The 23,657-nt window shown below is 36.3% G+C and overlaps 1 protein-coding gene across 1 annotated transcript; it reads left to right on the forward strand.

Moving 5' to 3' along the window:
- The first annotated feature begins 2,116 nt into the window (after positions 1–2,116).
- On the forward strand, positions 2,117–21,147 carry si:dkey-119m7.4 (uncharacterized protein LOC560629 homolog). The gene is made up of 11 exons (XM_048206162.1): positions 2,117–2,880; positions 4,012–4,115; positions 8,907–9,061; positions 10,563–10,731; positions 12,719–12,845; positions 15,057–15,163; positions 15,838–16,049; positions 16,900–17,008; positions 19,310–19,522; positions 20,661–20,831; positions 21,018–21,147. The coding sequence occupies exons 1-10, from the start codon at positions 2,521–2,523 to the stop codon at positions 20,731–20,733; spliced, it is 1,629 nt and encodes a 542-aa protein (XP_048062119.1). The 5' UTR covers positions 2,117–2,520; the 3' UTR covers positions 20,734–20,831; positions 21,018–21,147.
- Positions 21,148–23,657: the final 2,510 nt, after the last annotated feature.

Consider the following 23,657-nt stretch of genomic DNA (forward strand, 5'->3'; position numbering starts at 1 on the left):
TTATTAATTATCAATTTATCATTTCTAAATTAAGTATTACATTATTTACAAACCAGTTGTTTACGAGTTGTCAGTAGTTCATTTAGGAAGTGTAAGTAAATGATTAATAAACTATTTAAACATTCATTTATACATCTTATTATTTAGACACATAGTAATAGTTACTTAGTGTGTTAGTAAATGTTTTATTAACACATTCCTACTGTAATTCATGATTAATTCAGATAATTATAAAACATTTAGAAGCAGTCAGTTAACTATTTTTGTGAGCTCATCTAAAGTGAGGACTGTTTATGCTTTGTAAAGCTTTTATAAATGAGATTTAAAGGTTCAGTGATCTTCTGCACTGCTGTTCTCTAATGTTTTAAAGTTAGTACTGAGGTAGTTTTGACACTGGGAATATGTATTAATAAAGCATTTAATAACACACTAACTAATACTATATGTCTAAATAATAAGATGCATAAATGTACATTTAAATATTTTATTAATCATTTACTTACACTTCCTAAATGATCTTATGAACCACTGACAACTCCTAAATAACTGGTTTGTGAATAATGTAATACATAATTTAGAAATGATATATTGATCATTAATAAAGTATGAAAATACAATTATTAAACTCATTATAGATATGATTAGAAATCAAGAACAAAGCATTTATATCTGTATTTATAAACGGCTTACTAATGTCTATTATTGTTTTATAAATGATGAATTGACTATTTACTAATGCTTAACTAATGCTTCATAGCGTGAGTTATTCTAAAGTGTTACCCACCTTTTTCTTCATTGATACTTGTGTCACCTTGCTAACCAAGTAAACTAACAAAAAACCTTTGTAAGGGCCAAAATTGTGGGTTATGAGAGAAACGATGCCACAACTAATAATATGTGTGTTAAAGTTGGTTAATTGATAATTAATTGTGATAATTGATTTAAATTATCATAGTTTTTAAAATAGGCCTAATATTGACTAATTTTCCTATCTTAAGATTTAAAGTCTGGGTCTGGGACAATACATAAAAAAAAAAAAGACATTTGAAATATAGTATAGGGAAAATAAATTAAGACTTGGAATTTTTTTTTTTTTTTAAATGACAATCTATCTTCATATAACAACATGAATGGATTAAAATCAGTCCCTGGCAATTAAAAGTTCCCAGAATTAAAGAAATACCCTTTCATTGAGTCAGCGGCATGGGTGTGTGGCTTATCCCACATCCACGCCTCTCTGAAGAATGCTGTAAAACAGAAGCCACAATACTCCCCCTTAATTCATTTCATCTCCCCCTCTATGGTACTGCTAACCCTTCATCCTTTGCATTTTTCTTAACATCATCTGTCAAGTTGACCAGTTCCATCCCCAAACTCCTGATTCCAACCAAAAAGAAGTGATGAATGAAAGCCAAAAGCACTGACAGCGAGAGGTAGTTAGATCATTACAGAAGAGCAGGCTCTCTTCTCAGTTTTATCAACTGATAGTGTGTACATATCTACTTAAATAGTACATTTTAGCACTGAAATACCTCACAAAAGAGGAAAAGTTGGTTGCTCTTTCATAGCCCAGGAGACTTAGAAATAGTTCACTCAAAAACAAAAATTCTGTCATCATTTACTCACCCTCAACAACTATGGAAGTCAATAGGGCCCATCAACTGTTTGGTTACCCTTATTCTTCAAAATATCTTCTTTTGTGTTCAGCAGAAGAAAGAAATTCATACAGGTTTGGAACAACTTGAGGGTGAGTTACTGATGATCATTTTTGGGTGAACTATCCCTTTAATTCTCATGTGTAAAGTATTGAAATGAAATTGCTGATGTTGACTGACAGAGATGACAAACTGAAAATTAAACCTCCTTTCCTTTCTCTTACACTTCCTCCCTTTTCTCTCACACAGACATAAAGTCTGTGAATGAAACAAAAAGAAAGAGGAAGAAACAAGTGCAGGGGGGGAGTTTGGCAAGGAGACGAACAAAACAGTGTATTTTGAGTTTGTAATGCAGATAGAGAGAGAGGTTGAAAGTAATCCTCCCCTTGTGGAGTAGATAATCTCCACCCCTTCACTCAATGGTCCCACCCCCTCATGTTCACTGGCTCATTTCAGATATCTGGGTCACTCCCAGCCCTCCCCTCCTTATATTTCCCTCAAACAACCCAAACAGCCAGAACTCTGCTGCAGCACTCTCCGCCTCTCTTTCTCCCTCCCTCTCTCTCTCTCTCTCTCTCTCTCATTCTGTCTGCTACAGGTGTGAGGAGAACTATACCAGCCATGCTACAGGTGTGAGGAGAACTACACCGGCCATTAGCAGGCGCCTGTCCCTCCCGGCCAAAACCAGACATCCATCACATAGCATTAATAATATCATAATACTGACCTGACATCATCTAGAGCATTACGCCTATATACACTTGCACACCAACTTCTGTTGTGTTCTAAGACTCGTGTACCCAGTCAGCTTCACCTGAATAGATACAGTGTGAGTTTTCACGAAGTGACATTCAGGACAGGCAGGATGAATTTTGACGAGGTCCTGGACCGGATCGGAGGGTTTGGACGCTTCCAGAAGACGCTTTATGTGTGGATCTGTCTGCCACAGATCTTCTTGGCCTTCCACATGTTGGTATCTGTCTTCACTGGAGCCGTGCCCCCTCACCTGTGCAGATCCGCCTGGCCAACAGGCAACAGTGGTGGCCCTGGGCTGGGCCTCAACTTCAGCATTGCTTCTGGGGAGTCCTGCACATCCTTTCAGGGTGGCCTTCTGTCCCAGCTTAATCATAGTCCACCAATTACTCAGCACCCGTCCACCTCAAACAGCTGCGCAGGGGGATGGGAGTTCAGCAAGGAAGTCTTTCTCAGCACTATTGCTACAGAGGTGAGTACTAATCTCAAAAGATCAGTTGTATAACAGGATGTGGTATTTTTTGTGACGTAACATGCAAAACGCTTCTCGCATGGAACTATCTTAGTCTCGCTTTCTCTCTTTGGTGCTATTGGAGCCAGTCATGTATTGTGGTTTAGATGGTTTGGGTGCAGACTGCATTGAGAGTTTCTGGCCTCCTGTAGTGAAGGCATCTAAGTCTGCTTCATTAAAGAGGTGTAGCTCACAGGATTGCAAGATGGACCAATGGAACTGCGTTCCTTTTGCAACATGTGACCGTCGATATGGGTTGCTCACAGCAGGACCTCTTGGCAGAACCTTCTTTGATTTACAAACACTGGATCTTGGCCCAACCTCACAACAGGGGCTGACTATCTGATACTGCTCTCCGCTGTACAACTGCTGGGTTAAGGTGGAGGAAAGGCCTGGGGAAGGGGCGCAATCCAGGTGTATAGTGAGAAGAGAATGTTTTTAAACCAAAGTAATTCTAAGATCCTGCCAAAGACACTCTACTTTGTGGTGAAGGGAGATGAGAGTTAATTCTGAAATGTGATACTGAAATAATTATGTACACTGAAAAAAAAAAAATGCAAAAATTGTTCATTTAGTGGTACAACAGCTTGTCACTGCATTGGAGCAGTACCCTCAAAGGGACATCTTTGTATCTTACTTAGCCCTAAAAGTTTCATAGTAGTCCGGAGGGTACATATTGCTACTTTAAATGTACTAATATGCACCTTTTAAGGGTAGATAAGGTACAAAAGTGTCCCTTTAAGGATACTGCCCCAGTGACAAGCTGCAAATTTTACACTTTTTTTCCTGAAAGTTGACTCCTCAAATCGCTGCTGAAAAAAAACAAAAAAACAACTAAAGTCAGTTTTCAGTAATAGCTGATTTATATGACAATAAGCTTGTGATTGGTTAGTCAAGATGTATGAATATTGAGTTACCGTATCAACTGGTGGACTGGGTTTTGAGCTAGAAGACCATCTTGGCGAATCTGGTTAGGATTGATAGATGACGTTGGACCAACAACAACCAGGCACCATGTTCAACAAACCAACGTATATGTTTATGAAGTATAATTGATTCATTTTCTTTTTTCCTTGTCACCTTATATTACAGTGGGATCTTGTGTGTGAAAATGCCACTTTGAACAACATTGGCTCTTCTATCTACATGTTTGGGCTGCTGGTTGGAGCTGTGCTGTTTGGTGCCCTTGCTGATAAGTAAGTAGAATAACCTCAAGGTAACTTTAAATGTGTACAAAACCTTTGCATGCCTGGACAAGAGCTTAAATACCAGGAAGTATTTTGGATATTTTACATAAACAGGTCTTTGGAAAAATCTATAGACAAAAAAACTCCCGTTCAGCTCAACACAGCAAATCAGCAAGCTGACAAATGTGACTCTGTTTGTGAGAAACACAGTTCATGCTCGGTCACAACTGGGAGGGCCTGTATGTGGACTTCTATTTAAGTGGTCTTGTTTTTATTTACTGATATTTATAGAGTGAAGTGGTGATTTGACTTGAAATGCCTTCTTGTGCTGTAGCTAAATCAGAAGGTTTCTGAGGTATTGGAAAAGCAGTGGTTTTAGAGAGCGGCTCTAATATGCAGCACATGTTCACATTTCAGAGTTGAAGAGACAATAGCAGCACTGTGGTGTGAAAACATTAACTGCTGAAGGAAGAATGTAGGATGGAATTCTTTAAAATACTCAAAAGACTACAGACGTTGATACATGAGATTGTGAACCATCTATGACAGTGCTTGCTTCAAGACCCAGATTTTACACTGGACCCAAAATAGTACCAAAATAGTTTACTGCTCAAAATTAAACTTTGGTTTCCTTTTCTTGGCAGCCACTAATTCACTGCACAAACAAAATTGTGGTCAGCACAATTCATGCTTATCCTCAATGCAAGTGAACATATATTTAATTTAGTCTGGGTCATATGATTTTAAGCCAATATGTTATAAGTACTCTTCGTTACAGACTGTAGCACAATGACAAAAAGGATAAAATCCACTGCATAGTGTGTTTTCATCACAGACTTGATGTTTTACAGTTTTTTACAATCACTTTGCTACTATTTTCAGAACCTTGATGTCATTTTTCAAAACTCTAGACACAAAACTCAAAACGGTTATCACTTGTAACACAGGCTGTCTAATGTTCAAAACATTGCATTGTGCATTCACATCTTTAAAGAAATCTTGCACTTGCACAATCATTGGTTCAAAACACAAATTTACTGTGAAATACCATTGAAACATAACTATAGATCACCCACACACAAGCAACCGATAGTTTCACTGTGTCATTGTTCGTACAATCATTAAATATTGTATAACAAAATAGGTGATACAGGTTTCATTATGGTACTACATGTATAGTAAATACATCTCTGTAAAAGTACTGCAGTAGTAGAGAGAATACTACAGACACAGAATCATTGAACAAAGTTTGTAATATATTGATGAAAAACACTACAGTACAATCACAACATAGCTTTATTTGAATCAAAGCAAAAATAATTAGCTATGAAATAGAAAAGAAAAGACAGTACTGTAAAACATCAAATGCAGTGTTCCTCAACTTGCTTGTACTGTAAGAAACAAAACAGGAGTGCACTGCAAAACATGCTGTTCTTACTTAGAGTTTTTGTCTTGTTTCTAGTCAAAATATCTTAAAGTTCTTAAATCAAGAAGCATTTTCTTGACAAATAAAAATTATTTTCTTGTTTTCAGGAAAAACTTACTTAATTTTGACTTATTTTTCCTGAAAACAAGAAAATAATTTTTACTTGTCAAGAAAATGCTTCATGAATATAAGATATTTTGACTAGAAACAAGACAAAAACTCTAAGTAAGAACAGCATTTTTTGCAGTGTGAGAAGGTGGTACAGTATTTGGGGCCATAGACACAGTGTCTGATGAAGCATTATGATAAAATATTGGGCTACATCCATAGATATTGTAGTCTAATTGGTTCATGCTCCACGCTAATTGGTGACAATGAATCTCGTTAACCTGAAACTTTCATGATTTACAGTAGACATGGAAGATTGTTTTTCTGTTTCCATACAACTATGCATTAAGAGTAATGCAACAGTTACTTATTTTGAGCAGTTGTATCAATTGATAGTTAGATCACTGTAAGGAAATGAATAGACACTCATTTGAAATGTAATGTGTGAATTGCCTTTTGAAATAGTAGTACTTTGATGTTAAGTTGTGTCATATTGAACAGGTGATTTTTGTTGAATGAACGAATGATCTAAGTTTTATGTGTATTGTATCAAAGCAATTGAGAAAAGGGTTAGAGTTTTGAAAAATGTGCATTTTGATCATTGGTTGTGAGTTTTGTGTCTAGAGTTGTGAAAAATGACATCAAGGTTCTGAAAATAGTAGCAAAGTGATTGTAAAAAACTGTAATGTGCAGTTGAAAAAGATTTCATTCGCTGTGTGCTCTATAGTCTGTAGCAATATATGTCTAAACGAATAGAGTAAAGTGTGCAGTAATAGTTTTCTTTCTTTTAACAATTTATATTATTTTGTGTTATTAGAGCCACATTTCATGAATTGTCCAATGTAAAGGGGCACTATTACTTAAATACCTCAAAGCTGTGAAAATGCAGTCAAGAAAGTTTAGTGAAGATAACATTAAAATACTAATAATTTGTAAAACAAAATGCAAACATTATTGTACTATTTACACATAATTCTATGAATAGTTGTAATGAATGTGCATTGGTACGTGTGCACATTAAAAACATCCTCTACATCTGCAGACTGTAGCAAGGAGATTGATTGGATGCATTGCCTTTGAAATCAAAAGATGATATGTTTATAGATGTTACTGTATACATTTTGTGGCAGGCTATTTTATTCAAAGCAGCTTACATTGCTTCCTGGAGGTATTCATTTGATCAGTCCAAGCATTACCTGGTAATCAAACTCATAACTTTTGTGTTACTAGCACCATTGTTTACTGTTTGAGCTACAGGAACACTTGGAATATTATATGCAATTTCAAAACAGACCAGCCCAGTCCACCCTTGTGAAAAAGAAGTACACTTTAGCATACTTTTAAAAAGAGTACTTACTGTATTATGGAAATAATAAAAGAATATTCTTAAGTGTGAATTGAATGTAATGTTTCCGGCTCCTTAATTGCATGTTATTTACAAAGAAATCAAAATGCATTATAGTTAAAATTTATATTAAATGAAATTAGTTGAACTTAAAGGGTTACTTCAGGATTTAGCATTAAGCTTTGTATTAGTAGAATACCACTAGTATTTTCGAATTAGCGTGCTTTCCCCCTTCATATCAGCCCGAGATGAGAGATTTATGCATTTTTATTCTGTAAAAAAGCCTCAGATGACGCAAAAAATCGTCATTTTGCGTCATCGGAGGCTTTTTTGGCCAGAGGCTTAAAACTACAGCCAGTAATAGCAGGTAGTTCCGCATTTTTTCACCACGCCCATACATATGCGCTTTTGAGGTTACTCATGGACATAGATCAAAGATTTTATCAAAAGTGGGTGTCAATATATTTTTAAGCTTACAGTAATTAACTTTATTTTGTCTGCAGTGGTCAGTGGTTCATCTCGCAAATTTATCGGTCTCTGCAGTCATCTCAACCAATACAGCAACAGGCTTTTGTGGTAACGTTAGCATAAATAGATAAATAAACTCAGTTTTACAGAACAGAGGCTTTACTTTGATAACAGTCAACTTATATGCAACTTATATGTAATTGTCTATCTAACGTTACTTTGCTAAGTTTGCAGTTTTACTGCTACCTACAACACTACATATAGGCTACTGTGTTATCAGTCTAGTATCAGCGAGTCTTACATCTAGGCGAATACGCTTAGTACCAGATGCCCAGGCTGTTCGTCCTCTGGGAAAGTGAATATCGATGGTATCGCAATGTCCTTCAGAATGTTCTCTTCATTGCAAAGATATTTGGTTCGTAGTCCTCGTGCTTGAATGGAGACTACAATTCTGCGTTTTTTTAGGTTTCTATAACGGTCATCTCCAAACTTCGGGTGTTTGATGGCCCGCAGCCACTGTTTACATCGCTCCAAATCTTTAACTTAATCGGAAAATGATGGAAACTTACTTGTCCTTTCCTGGTTTTGGGTGTACATCCAGGTACAAACAATTTAGAACCATTTCGCTGTAAATGTATGAACTAACTCACGATTTATTTGTTTGAATTTTCCTGAATGCCGCCTTAACCGATAGGCGTGGTTTGGGCGTGGCCTCGCAAGGGCAGCAAAACAAGTGCATTCTGGGAGTTGTTGTCTTTCATCCACATATCAAAAATAATTTTCTGCCTTTTCTCAGTCTAGAAAGCTCCAAATTCAAAAATAATTTCACATTTCTATACATAAAGACCAATTTTAAATACACATTCATCTTTCCAGGGGTGAAGTACCCCTTTAAGAGTGTTTTTGACCCACTTAAGTAGGACTCAAGTACATCTTTATACTTATTTCATAATTACTTTTATTGTCTTATGGATATGGTATACTATATGGTACTTATATGGTAAACTAAAATATACTTGAATATCAATTCTACTGAACCTTGCATGTCATGTATTTAAATATATTTGTAATTACACATAAGTAATGATGAAGTTGTAATTATAGTGCATTTAAATTATAACCATAATTATATTATCAAATAGCACACTAGTTTATTTCAAGCATGACAAAAGAATATCAAAACATAATGATTTAGTCATTATATAATGAAAGTGTATTCTAAGTACACTTAAGTGGCCTTGTATTACCTTAATATTATATTCTCTGCAAGTATTTCTTTTAAAAACAAACTTTTAAGATCTGTGTACAAGTGTACTGTACAATCAATACAATTAATCACACTTGTTTTTCACAAGGGTAGACACATCAGAACCTCTTATGAATGACTACTGTATCTTGAGCTTAATCATACAGTGTATCAAATGAAATGAACTACTGTTCTGTGCTGTTTCAGGTATGGCCGCAGAATTATCATATTGACTGGTTTAGCAGTACAGGCCATCTTTGGAGTAGGGGTCGCTTTCGCCCCAAATTTCTACATTTATGTCCTGCTTCGCTTCGTGGTGGGCATGACTGTATCTGCAGTGATCATGAATGCATTTGTGTTAGGTAAGTAAGATCCACTAAAGTCTCCTATATCTTGTTGTACTTTGTCAGGCTTTCTGGAACTTGAGAAAATGGACTATTAAAAATAAATTCTAGCAAACCTTATCATTTTAGTAGTGAGAAGATATTCTTGATAATAACATTATATGGTAACACTTCATAATACTGTTCCAACATTAATGAATAACTACACAGGAACAAATGAGTAACGCAATATTAACATTCTAGTAACTGCTATAAACTAACAAGAAACACTGATTAACAAATTAGTAAGTTATAGCGATCAATTGAATGCTGTAGTTCACTATTAGCTACAATTCTTTTTCATGCTACTAAGGGACTACTAAGAACTATTATAAACAGGTTAATAATTAAAGCTGCTGCCCGCGATTTTTGGCCCTCTAGCGGTTAATAAACAGAACTGTACGTGTCTTGCGGAGGAACATTCTAGCCGGAGCTACTTTTCTCCGTGTATGTCTATGGCGAGTCACGCAGTTACTGTGATACTCTGCGGCAAGTCCTACCAGTCTGGTCTGAAATAGTCAGAATATAAACACTTATTATAAGTGTACCATAATGATTCAGGATAAGACAAAAACACGGTTTGGAAAATGGGTTCATGTTGTACATTCTCATTATATGTTTTTGTACATTTTGAACACAAAAAAAGTTGCGGATTGCAGCTTTAATGTGAATAATGCATAATGTATAATTATTTATAATGGGAAGATCATGGTAACCCACTAGTAATGACCCATATTACCAAATCCTTCAGAATGAATTACTAATTATTTTGAACAGTATTCTAAAGTGAAGATCATGGTTAGCCCACTAGTAATGCTATCAAATCCATCAGAAGGAATTACTATCCAAAACCTTACAAAAATCTCAAAAGCTTACAATGACTTCCATACAACTAGTAATTCATTCTGAAGGATTTGGTAATAGTTGAATCATTACTAATGGGTTACCATGATCTTCACTTTAGAATCAAGTTATACATTATGCATTGTTAACATTAATTATAAACATGTATATAGTAGTTCTTAGTAGTCCTCTGGGAGGTATGAAAAAAAATAGTAGTTACTGATTAGCTAATAGTGAACTACCGCATTCAACTGATCGCTATTACTTACTAATTCATTAATAAAAGTTTCTTGTTAGTTAATAGTAGTTACTAGAAAGTTAATATTGCATTACTCATTTGTTCCTGTGTAGTTATTCATTAATGACGGAACAGTATTCTAAAGTGTTATCCTATACATATTCAAACAGTACTGTGGTCTAAGAGCAGACTCAATCAGAATCTGAAATAATGTTTATTCTGGCCCAGTCAGTGTAATGATTTGAAAACTGTGGGGTACTTGATTGTTGGTTGAATACAGATAAATAAGTGGTGGGAAAGCTGAACTACCATTAAATTGGTTCTGGGACTGGGACTTTCTGGTTTACTCTGAGTGGTAGCTTATCGTCTAATGTCTGCATTTGTCTTTTAATTCTGCAGGTACTGAGTGGACGGGCCCTAAAGAGCGCATGCTGGCAGGTGTCATTACAGATTATTTCTTTGGTTTTGGCTATATCCTCCTTGCAGGGGTGGCCTATCTCATCCGAGACTGGCGCAAACTGCAGTTGGCCATATCTGTCCCCGGCTTCCTCTTCCTGTTCTACATCTGGTGAGTTGCAGAGGAGCTGAAAACGCTTCCACACACTGTTAAAAAAATGGTATGAAATTACAGAATATTCCAGGTTAATAATTGCATTACTTTCACAGTAATTTCACAGTAGGACCTCTCTTATATTTAAATACACTCTCAAAATTTTATTGTAACATCTACTTTACTGCCAATTTCAGTTACGTTTTTACAATTGCAGTGTAAAAAAAGTTGCAGTGGTTTTATTGTGAATTTACAGTATTTGAAAACAAAAATTATTGTAAACAAACAATATCATACTGTATTCCTATAATACATATGTACTATGAAGTTACCAAGCATGTAATGCAGCATGAATAGATTATGCTGTAGAGATTTATGATACTGGTTTAATCTGTGCTCCTGAACTTATTTTTGGTTCACTGGAGACCTTTGCAGGGAGAGGAGCGGACAGGAACGGAGCAGTTTGTGTTGTTTGTTTATTTTGTAATGTTCAGAGTTTTGTTGACTGTCACCATTGTCTGTGCATATGTGATGCTACTAAGAAAAAAAGTCTTGTGTTGCAAGATGATGTCACACATGTCAAAGTTAAATCTCAGCAGTTGCTTCCCAATTGTGAAAGATCAATCTACAAACAGTTATGAACTTGAAATAAAATATTGGCAAATCGTCATGCTAAAATCAGCCAGTTAGCTTATTTTTTTATTTAACTTGTCAATGTCTTAACAAATTTCCATTTGTTACACTTCTGACTTGGCTAGATCAGAAATTTGAATATGAATATACAAGGTGCAAGGATCCCAAGCAAATGGAAAACTAATCACCATTATGGTTACTTCAAAACAATTACAGTAGTAAACAAAATAATTTCTTACAGTGGCATGGTTAAAGACAGTTTTATAATGTGAATTCACAGTAAAACAAGAGCAGTAAATTACTGTGATTAACAGTAATTAGTAAGAAAATGACCCAGCATGCATTAATTTCACAGTAAATTTCTGACTACTGTAATTTATTGTAAAATAATGCTCTTTAATCCTGTACATTTCTGACAACTTTTTACAGTGCAGGAAAGACAAATAGGCCACAAGGACATATATTCACTTCTGTAATACTGCACAGGCAAAGGGAAGGAGAGAGCGGAAGAGGAAAATTTGGGGATGTTTAAAAAAAAACAAAAAAACAATTAGACCAAAGCAAGGTTACTCAATATATATTCAAACTGTACTGTTGTCCAAAAGCACTTTGCATATGTTAAATTAAAGAAATATTTTTGATAGACCCTAACTGTATGTTTTTCAGTGTATGGACAATTTTGGTTGATAGAACATTTTACACACCTGAGAACTGGTTATTTTTTCTTTTTGAGTGCATACAATATCTTTTTTGACAAGTTAACTGTAATGCCATTCATTCTGAACCTACGGCTATTTTGTCACAGACACTGTTCTCATGTCTGCTCCATGAATTTTCGGCTGTGCTTGCACATTCAGATTTAGTGGCGAAAAGCCCATAGTTACAGTGATGGACTACACCAATGTTCCAGAATGATGTCACATGGCATTTATGATTCAGGCGATAGGCTCAAAAAGGTATGAAAAAGGTATTTTATGTAAAAGGTTTCAGATTTCAAATTGCATATTTCTGGGGGAAATGCACCAGCCAAGCAACAGCAATTGAAATGAATGGAATGCATACAGATTTGAACGCTTTCTCCAGGTATTACAGACCTCCTTGGTGTGAACTTGAGGGAAACTGACTTCCAAAAGGAACTGCAAAAACCTAGTTAGCTCTGGGAAAATATCTTTTATCATTTCTTTTCCAGATGTCATGACTGATATTTTGTATCTAATGTAATGACATGTGACATAAGTGTCCAAAATTGTCTAGGTACTTTTTTTTTTTTTTTTTTTTTTTTACAGCAACTGGAGCTGTATTTTGGAGTGTATTTTTGCATGAGCACATGTGTTCCTGTTATTCATGTATTTTTTTCTATGTGTATACTCAGGGTACTTCCTAAGTCTGCCCGTTGGTTAATGGCCAATAAGAAGCATGAAGAAGCATTGGATCTGATTCGTAAGGCGGCACTTATTAATGGAAAATCTCTGGTGGACAGCGACATTGAACTCTGTCAGGTCTGGCATACTCTTAGCCTCACATATTCAGAATTTTGACAATACTGATATGACTGTTTGACTATTACTGACATGTAAAGTGAACAAACCAAAGTTTGTATTAGACCTTATTTTCAAAGAAGAATTATAGCATCTGTTTTGACTTCACTCCTCCTAGGCTTCAGGCACTGTCATTATGTGCCCACTGTCACAGACAGTTGGCACAACACAACATGGGAATGGATTTAGCTGGGAAATAGCTGAAAAAAATCTTAAGTGAAGTTCACAACGTAATTTCAGGAGGAGTGAACCCATCTAATCTTTCAATTAATGGCCAGAGCATATAAGCAGCTACTCACCCTACTCTGGCATCAGTTGTTTCGATATCCCTCCACCTCCCCGACTCCACCACATAATTTAGGCATCTCATTTATCATACTCCTCTTCCAGGCACTAGAAGTCCCTGGGGGTTATATCCAAGCTCGAGCTGAAGCTGCTTCCTCGAGCCCCTCCACAGCGGACAGCAAGCCAAATACGTTTAACCTTATTAGCTTAAAGATTTTATGAGGAAACTAACTCGTGAAAGGATTAATACTTTGTCATCATTCACCATCCTTATGTCACTTCTAATCTCATGGATCAAAGTGAAAAATAATGCACTGATTGCTCTTTGCCATGAAATACAACAAATGGGAACCTCGAGCTTAAAAAACAACAACATAAACATCCTAAATATCCAGGATTTTCAAACCCTTCCAAGAGCCTCCCCAGCATTGCTCATTTTAGATCTCCCTTATTTAACAAAACTGAATAAATTCATGAGCGGATAAGTAGGGTTCTTCATGACCTGAAATGGGTGTGTCCAATAAGGGAAACATAAAAGAAGCGCAAAAATGGTGTAGCAACAGATCTTAGTAGTGACAGATGTTTTCTTCCAAACTGTGACAGACATCTGAGTGACACAGATTATTGAAAAAGTTGTTGATTGGATAGAGGAAGATCTGAATGTGAGCTTGCAGTTGATGGTTAGAAAAGGGAAAGGGTCTAAGCAGACTGACTGGAGAAGTCTGAAAGTTAGAGCAGAGATGACAAATGCCTAACCCACCACCAACTTTAACCTTTAACACCACTTTGTTGGTTCTTGAAGTGAACTTTTGCCTGTATGGCAATTAGATTTAGTCTGCCACTGTGAATTTGAGAATGTGAATATTGAATGACACAGCTGGTGTACAATACCTGTGAGTTGTTCTAGGTGTGGCACTTCTTGTCTCGTGTGCAACCATCTGCCAAGGATTAAAAAAAAAGTACAATGTTTAGGAGCTCATTGGATGAAAAGACTAAAACATTTTAGCTGGTTAAACTTAGAAATGTAAGTTCACCTGCTGCCTTAAAAATGTGAGTTAACTCAACTTGAAGATAAGCTTTGTTTCAACTCAAAAATAGTCAAGACAATGCATTATTTTAAGGTAAAATTTAAACTTAAAGTTATGCATTGTCTTGACTATTTGTGAGTTGAAACAAAGCTTATCTTCAAGTTGAGTTAACTTATGTTTAGTTGAGTTAACTCAGATTTTTAAGGCAGCAGGTGAACTTTCATTTCTAAGTTTAACCAGCTGAAAATGTTTTACAGTGTACAAATGAATAACAATTTTGGTCTGTTTCTCACACACTTCATATGGCTTCAGAAGAGTTACAATATAGTGGACTATGGACTGCTTTTATTATACTTTAATATTGCATTTGTGTCCATTTGTGTCCATTTGTATCTTGTGAAAGTTTCAGTCCACTTCCATTGTAATTGAATGGAACAGTGATGAGTACATTTTTGTGTTCCACTGGGGGGAAAGGCATACAGGTTTGGAACATAATAGAAGAATTTTTGGATGAACTACTGTAGCTGTTCATTGGTTTAAATGCTGTTCTAGTTTAAATGGTTGACTCTCCTTATCACTAGTTAGTAGTCTAGCTTGACAACCACCCAAATCATTTTGGACCAGTTTATAGTCATCTTGGACCAACTAATATATTGTAAAACACTGTTACCACAACACACTACATTTTCCAATAGGGCTATGGACTTGTATTTGCATTTTATCTGGGATGTAAGTATAGTTGAGATTACAGTTCTCTTCAGATAGGAATATTCAAAATATTTTCAGTCTCCAACTTCTACTATGGAGGTATGTAGTTTAAGAATGCCTTAAGTTAAAATGGGTTTGTTTTGTTTTGCAGAGCCCTAAAAACTCAGAGAAACTGCAAGACCTGAGGAAGTACACTGTCATCGATCTGGTCCGAACACCCAGAATGAGGAAGCAGTCCCTCATTCTCTTCTACTTGTGGTAAAAATGCACAGTTAATGGTAAACAACCCAACTTAAATTGGGTTGAGAATTAATCATTTAACAGTTGGACTTTATGAACTTTTAGGAACCCTTGTTCCTAAGTTCAAAGTTCAGATCTAGAATTCTCAGTGTAAAAAATGAAAGAAAAACACTGAAAGAAAAATGAAAGAAACAGTATGAATTTGCAGCTAATTTGCAGCTATTGAGAAAAGAGAAGTGATGCAAGAGTAAGGGACAAAATGACCGTTAACAAAAACATCTAGTCTTCCCTGGGCCGTCAGATTACTTGAACTTTATAGGATGATTCCGAAACTCTCAGTCTGAAGAACACTCTCTGTTTTTTCTAATAGTCTAATAGGAAAAAGGTCCAGTTGTACAACCACCTCTAAATATATAAATAACAATAGAGCAAACCTCATATTAAAACACTACAGTGAACTGTTCACAAAAGCTGTTGATGAAACTGCAGGACTTTTTTTGTTTCTCTTTTATGTTTCATAATAATAATAATAATAATAATGATAAAACCTTCTGCTGTAGTTCTGAAGTTGGCTCATTCCATTATTCATTTTTAGAACTTCAGAGTTCTAAGGGTGCTTCATAACAGGAATTACCTAGTTTCCAGCCTCACAAGATGGTGGCATTTGATTATGCTGATTTTGTTTGTTATAGGTTTGTGAACGTCCTGGTGTACTATGGGCTGTCACTCAATATTTCAGACTTTGGTATGAATATCTACCTGACACAGATGATCTTTGGCTTGGTGGAGATGCCAGCACGTACCATTACTCTCTTCACCCTAAACCGCTCACGCAGGATATCCCAGTTAGCATTCTTGGCAGTAGGCGGCCTGGCCTGCCTTCTTACCATATTCATTCCAGATGGTAGGTGAAAAACCAAACCTTTACTTAACTACAGCTCTAAAATCACTTGGACTCTAAAGGTCCCCTTTTTCACTGGTTGTTATAATTTTGTGCCAGTTATTTTTGTTCTGCATCTGTCTTTACCAGACTAAGTTGCTGTTCCTCTGAAAACTTTAGTTGGTCACAGACATTATGCCTTTTACATTAGTGTTTCCTGGTTTGAGATTTGCAGGTTTTAGGGGCCAATGCAGAGCCTTTTTTTTCAGCCCCGAACCACCTTTTCTGTGGTAGAAACAGTTACAGATTGAGCACCAGTTCTGGCACACTGTTGGTGTAAAATGAAGGAGGAGCATGTTAATTGTTTCGCCAAGCACTTTAAGATACTGTATCTAGAAATTCACAACATTTCAAATTTAAGAACATCCTTGTCCTACAGTATGTGGTTTCTTGCTGAAGCTCTGGAAAATGAAAGAAACCCCAAAGATGTTGGCAAGTAATGTAACAGTGTGCATGAAATACCATTGGTTTTACTTGATACATAATAATAATTCCCTCCATTAAACAGACCACATGGCTCCATTTGCTGTAATGATGTCATAGCTCCTCAGTGATCATGCCATTGTTTACTACTGTTTATGGGGCAGAAGCCTGGAGAATTCTGGGCCATATTTAAAAAACTGGACTTATACAAACTGTTTGTATAATTCACTAATTTAGAAAAAAGTGATACCATAATTGAAATAAGGATTTAGAATGAAGATTAGTGTGGGTAACCTTCCCCTCCAAGCAATCAGGTGTTGTGAAACAAGACCAGATACCATCTCTTTCTTTCATAACAAGCATCATTCATCCATCATTTCTGTCCTCATAGATCTATTCATTGTTCGCACTGTACTTGCGATGGTGGGCAAGTTTGGCATCACCGCATCACTGTCCATTGTGTACATTTACTCAGCAGAGGTCTTCCCAACTGTCATCAGGTGAGCAAGGGCAAGTGTTTCATAAAGTGTGATAACTTTCTACCCAAAGCTGCATGACTTTCTTTAAATATGAAAAACTTGGATAGTAATATTAATGCAGATTAAAGAATCGTAAGATTTTATAATCTGAGCTGTTCCAAAAGACTTGTGTGTGCTTGCCGCTGTCGCCTTTGGCTTGCTTAGTTGGGGACACTTGACATTTGACTTGACATTTGATATTCAACAGTATTCTTGATATTTATTCAACAGTGCTTTGATCTGCCTGCATTGACACTATTCTTTAAGAGCTGCTGTGCAGCCAAATTATATACCAGTTATCACTGTAAAGCTGCTTTGACACAATCTGCATTGTAAAAAGCGCTATATAAATAAAGGTGACTTGACTTGACTTGACTTACCCCATTGCATACTGCTCACACTCTGCTGAAAAAAACAAAAACAGCCTAAGATTGTTAGTTAGTCTCCTAGTTTGGCAAAGCTAGATAGGTTTGTTTTGATGGCATTATAAGAGTTTGGGCACTTTTTTGTTTTTTTACCTGACTAGGCTGAAAAGTAAATAAGACAAACACCAGCGTGGCCAAGATTTCAGACCAACGAGACCGTCTTTAGGCTGGTTTAAGCTGTTTAACACTCCATATAGACAGCAACTCATGCACATCATTATAAAACTACTAAAAAGAAAAGCACAGGAGATTTAACTAACACACATAATTTATCCCAATAGCGGTTAGCGTATGTATTTTGCTATGCTAACAATATGATACTTTTTTTATTATTAAAAAACGTGACACTTCTATTTTTTAAACAGCTTATGACTACAATTTACAGTTTTGTTTCAGTGCAGATTAATTATTATTTTGATGTAAATGTGATAGACCTCACCAACTTTGCAAGTACATATAGTGGGCTATCAAAGTTTAACTAAATTTTATAATTTATGGCCAAATATCAAAAGAAATACTAAATGTTATAACCCACACTGTTTTCATACAGACACACTGTCTGTATGAAAGCACAAGCCTGCTCTTGTAGTTACCTGTATGAGACTGCTGTGTGAAATAAGCCTAAGGCCACATAACAAATTAATAAATAAAATAACTTACAACTACATCAAATTTTATCCACATGCTACTCTCACATAAACACACAATATACTATATAACAAATCTCAACTACTTGATTGTTTATATCATCATCAAATATAAACTCTATACAAATAAATTGACTTGACAAAGGATTAGTTCACTTTCAAAAAAAATTTCCTGATAATTTACTCACCCCCATGTCATCCAAGATGTTCATGTCTTTCTTTCTTCAGTCGAAAAGAAATTAAGGGTTTTTTTTTTTTCATCTTGGATGACATGGGGGTGAGTAAATTATCAGGAAAACATTTTTGAAAGTGAACTAATCCTTTAAGGCAAATCTGTGATGCTTTCACTCTGGGAAGAGTCTCTGTAAATTTCACCATATTATTTAAAGCTTCTTAAATAAAGTACACAAATGCTTTTCCACTGTGTGGTAAGACTCGGCTCAGCTCTGCTCAGTTCGGCATGGCTTGGCTCAGCTCAGCTCGGCTCGCTTTACTTTCGGTTTGCTTTTCCACTGCAGTTTAGTACTGCTTCAAAGTGGGTGGGATTATAGGCTAATATATGTACACAAGTTGTTTAAAAAAAAGTCACGTGAACAAATGATGTTGCGGCTAGCTGTTACTGACTATTTAAATCTAGCAGGTTTGGTGTCTTGTGTTTCAAATCCAATGATGCTGATACTGACAATTCTCTCTGACCAATCAGTGATCTGCATTGTTTACACGTCACATTTAGTATCGGTACGGCACGCTTGGAACCTCAACCGAGGTGGTGCTATTTAAGCAAGCAGTACTGTTCCATACCGAGCCATCACATGCAATGGAAAAGCGCCAAAAAGTGAGCCATTCCAAACAATACCATGCAGTGGAAAAGCACCATTATAAATGCAGTGACAGTCCCAATGGATCAATGTGAAGTTTACTGCTTTGCTAAAAAACACAGTGGCGATAGTGACTCTCAGTTCATTAATTGCCATTCTGTGGTTTGGTTGGTAGTGCTTATCCTTAACTACTGCACCACCACCCTCAAGTTTGTAACTGAACTCAAGCTAAAAATGACTGTATGGTCAAATATTATGTGATGTGATTTGCAGCTATGTTGCGTCTCTCAGCACTTTCAATTGTGTTAGTTCAGACCTGGACACAGTTTTGAAAAGACTTCCCAATGTTCACTTGAGATGTGATATACAGAAACATGTCTTTCTTTTTCTCAGACAAAACGGCATAGGTATGGGTTCGATGTGTGCACGGGCAGGTGGAGTGATTTCACCCATCATCTACCTCATGAGAAACATCAACCATCATGCCCCCATGGTGGTATTCGGCCTGTGCCCGCTCATAGGTTCCGTCCTCACTATGTTTCTGCCTGAGACAGCCCATAATCCCCTGCCAGACACTATAGAGGATGTGGAGAGAACCAGCTTCAGGTGAGACACCGCAGAGCCATGAGCTCTATGCCAAATATATAAATGTTTTCATTCATTAGTTCTATGCAAGTAATTGCCAACATTCATTAGATCAAAATTCACTTTTATGTGGTTTTTGAACATATTTATTTGTCCTCAGTGTGTGTACACAACCACCCAATTTTGGTAAAAATCCATCCACTCCATTTACTATTTTTCCCATAAATCTGAAACTGTGTCTCAAAATGAGCCATTTAGGAATGTGCTTCAATGTGACGTCATGGGTCCCGCCCATGACTGGTGACAGAATGTGCCCTATTAGCTTAGCTTTTCCCCTGAGTGAACTGTACACAGTCCATCTTGTTTATCTCCTCGCCAGAGCATTTAACAGCAGCATTCAAGTAAGAAATGCATTCTTATCAAAGCTACTAAAGTTCATTCATTCAGTGTTTTTGGATGTTATAAATTTAACCTGTACATTGTGCTCCCATTGAAAACCAGTTCCGTCTCTCATGTATCCCACATGACAAGATTGTTTGTCACTTCCATTCACAAATCCTGTAGCCTCATGGGATAGGTTGAAATGTAGTTTCTGTTGATAATGTTGACTAATCGTTTCAGTCCTAATCCATTCTGCAGATTCTCCCCCCAAATCCACACAGAAGTGCTGAAAACAGCAGGAAAATTCCATCTGAGCCTAGCTTTCATTTATCCTTAGAGATTTCATAAATGTGAATTCCTGCAGTTTACAAAGTTTTATTAAGGTTCAAACACCTTTTGGGAGACTGTTGATTAGTTTCTTTTTGTTTTGAGTAGTTTATTTTGACGTGGTGGATGGTTGTTGACACTTATAGTATAGATACTTGATAGGACTCTAAAATGTTGCCAGCACCCTCATTTTAAAATAGTTTTTTTTTTTTCTGTCTGGTTTTGGAGGGTTTCCCCTCCCCCCCCCCCCCTTTTTTTTTTTTCTTTTTTTTTTTTTTTTTAAACAAGGAAGGCTGGATAGAACATAAACCACGGATCAAAACAAGAAGCTATTTAAGCGTCTCAAGAAAACCACAATATTTTATTAAGAACATATTTTATTCAGAGCAGATCACAGTTAAACTTGATACAAATGAAATGTGGTTGATCTTTGCCCTCATTTGCCTTACAGAACTGCAGCTGAGAAGTCACAACATGCTTTGTATGAAGAATGTCCCAAACAGAACCCCGACATCATCCTCTGAACAGTGGGCCCAAATTAATCTCTCTCCAAACAACCATTTCGGAAGGAAAGACTTTTCATGTGTTGTTTCCAACTCTTCTTTCCAGGAGTACTTGAATGTAGTCAGGCAAGTGGTATGGAATGCAGCCAAATGCAGTGCTTGTATGAAGGAAAGGGAAATACATTACTGAGTATGGATTTTGGAAGCAGTTTTATCACAAAATTACAATAATATGTATCGATATGAGGGCTTTTTTTTTTTTTAATTAAATGGATAAATTTGAAGGTCTGAATCTCCAGCTATGTTTCACTCTGCCTGCTGGGTTTGTGAATATAAAATTAACTGTAACAGTTCTGGATATGTGCTGTTATAGGCAGCATCTTTTCTTTTCTTTTTTTTTTCTTTTCTTTTTTTTTTTTTTTTTTTTTTTTTTTTAAAAGAAACATCCGTAACTGATGTCCTCAGGTTGCCTTTACATTTATTGCTAAAGAGGATGTTTTGTTTTATCTTTTAAAAAAAGTCCATTAAAAGACTATTTATTAGGTGCACTGAAAGGTAAATTAAAAAATCTGTACGAGGTAGGGCCTTAAAAAATCAGCCAATCGTTTACGCGATCATCGCGTAAACGATTGGCCCTCTGGCTTGTCAATCACTGCTGTGACGTTCCTTGTGAGAGACGTGCGCGGATTGGCCCTCTGGCTTGTCAATCACTGCCATGACGTTCCTTGTGAGAGACGAGCACGGCTGCGTGCTCCAGTAACTTTCCACACTCCACAGGCGCCGCATACAATGTTTTTGTCAGGAGACAGGAGTAACAACTGCAGATTATGAGTTACCTGCGGTGAGTCCGACATAATGAATCCACTAACACGACACAGGAATGCCGGTGGTAAACACTTGTGTTCCAATACTTGTGCACGAGTTTTGGGAGGTGTTCCCTCGAAATTCTTACGCATGTGCTCATTTCAAAAACTCAGTAACAGTCTTTGGTTTCTCAGTCGACGAAAAGATCCTCTTTAGCACCTTTAAGTTGAGTGTGATAGGTTGGCCTTATTTTTTTCAAGTTAGCTCAACCCTTTTTTTTTTAACAGTGACAAGAATGCACTGAAATGCTCCTCACAAACTCATCAACACAAGCTTTTCTCTGTCACCCGTTAGTAGTTTACCAGTTGTCACTGGATGGAAAAACCAATAATACCTGCTGGAATTTACTTTTAAAATGTTTTAAGTGACAAACACAGGAGTGGTCTAAACTTTTCAGTGTACAATTGTTAAGTCAGAATTTAGCTGCTTAAGTTCAGTTGATGCTGCTGCTGATGGATACTGTCACTATACTATTCTTCAGCCTTCTTGTAATGCCATCAGCTAATCTGTATTGTGAAGACAAAGTATTCCAGTATCATCAGTGTAATTGGTCACCACCTGGTATTCACGACTCAGTTGACTGGCTCCAAAATATGGACATGGAAATACCAACCTCAGCAGAGCCTGTTTTATATGCTTAATACTTAATACTGTTTCCATACTTCTTAATACTGTTTCCATACTTCTTAAAGCATTTTGCACTTACCAAATCTCACAGTCAGCTCTCATGTAGTATTCTTCTAAGGTGTAAGTTCCATAAGGGGTTAAGGTCCAGTCATGTTCCTTCAGGCTGATTTTCAGCCTTCTACTGACTTCTTCTGCTACTACTTCTTTCAATTTTTCCAATATCTGTGCACTCATCATCTGACACTAAGAGAAATAGTTAGTCTGTGCATCAAATCAAATATAAAAAGGCATTGATTATCATTGGCCTGTTGTAAAATTAAGCATGGCATGATCCTGCAGTTCTTTTTATTAAAAGAAGGGAGAAAACAACATGAAACAAACTACTACATTTTTCTTTAAAAAGGAACATTTTTACATGGTGATTTTTTCTTCCCTCACGTTGCCTTGCCATTTCTGAATGCTAAAGCAGTTTCTCATATTAAAGGTGGAGTATGTGATTTCTTGCACCACTAAGAGCATTAAACAGTTGCAAAAATAATGAGGTAGTCCCAAACATTTAGTCCCAAGCCAGTGCTGTACCTATGGGCCACTCAAACAACAGACTGCAATACTGAAATAAAAGGCTTCACTATCAAAAACTCAGCTAACTCACTATCAAATTTTTCAGCTAACTGTCACCACCTTCTGGAGAAAAATGTTACTTTTTCTAAAATGATCCCACTGGGGTCTTTTGTATTTCTACAATATAGTGTTTATGTATTTTATAGGGTATTTACTGTTAATTTCATTTTTATACAAATGAATTACAGGGTTTTGTACATTTTTTTTATATAACTGAAAATGGATTAAGATATGGCCAAACTATACATTACTAGTAAATTAATTTTATTTTTGTCTCTGTTCTCTGTTACCTGATATGTATTAAATATGTTTTAACAAAGTTAAACATTTGGATTTATGTTATGTTGTTAACAGAACATTGCACAGCAAATGCTGATTTACACGTCACCATGGTGAAAAAGCTGATGAGGTTTCATGGAAATTGTGTGAATGATTGGTCTTGGAAGCAACATTATCTGTTTTTATTGTGTCCTGTAACTGCAGGTTGTTTTGTGAAGAGCTTCATTTGCAAGCACACATACATTACGCATTTCTGGTCATGAAACACTATCCAAGGACTTCACACAACAACCGGCATTTTAATTAGCCTAGTGTGTGATAGCAGCTGCAGCCTCCTGCCCGAGTTACACTAAACCAGTGTTTTCTTTGACTGAAAATCTTTATATAGTGCCTGCTATCCACGTGAAGTTATTTATGACACAAAAAATGGTTCTCTCAGAGTTATGAATGAACATTCTTCCTGTAACATTAATCAAATGTTTGTTCAATGCTATCTGGTCTTCAATAGTCTTCTCATAAAATTAGCACAAAAACGTTATTTATACATAGTTTTA

Source organism: Megalobrama amblycephala, linkage group LG11 (genome assembly GCF_018812025.1).
Source record: "Megalobrama amblycephala isolate DHTTF-2021 linkage group LG11, ASM1881202v1, whole genome shotgun sequence".
Taxonomy (NCBI): domain Eukaryota; kingdom Metazoa; phylum Chordata; class Actinopteri; order Cypriniformes; family Xenocyprididae; genus Megalobrama; species Megalobrama amblycephala.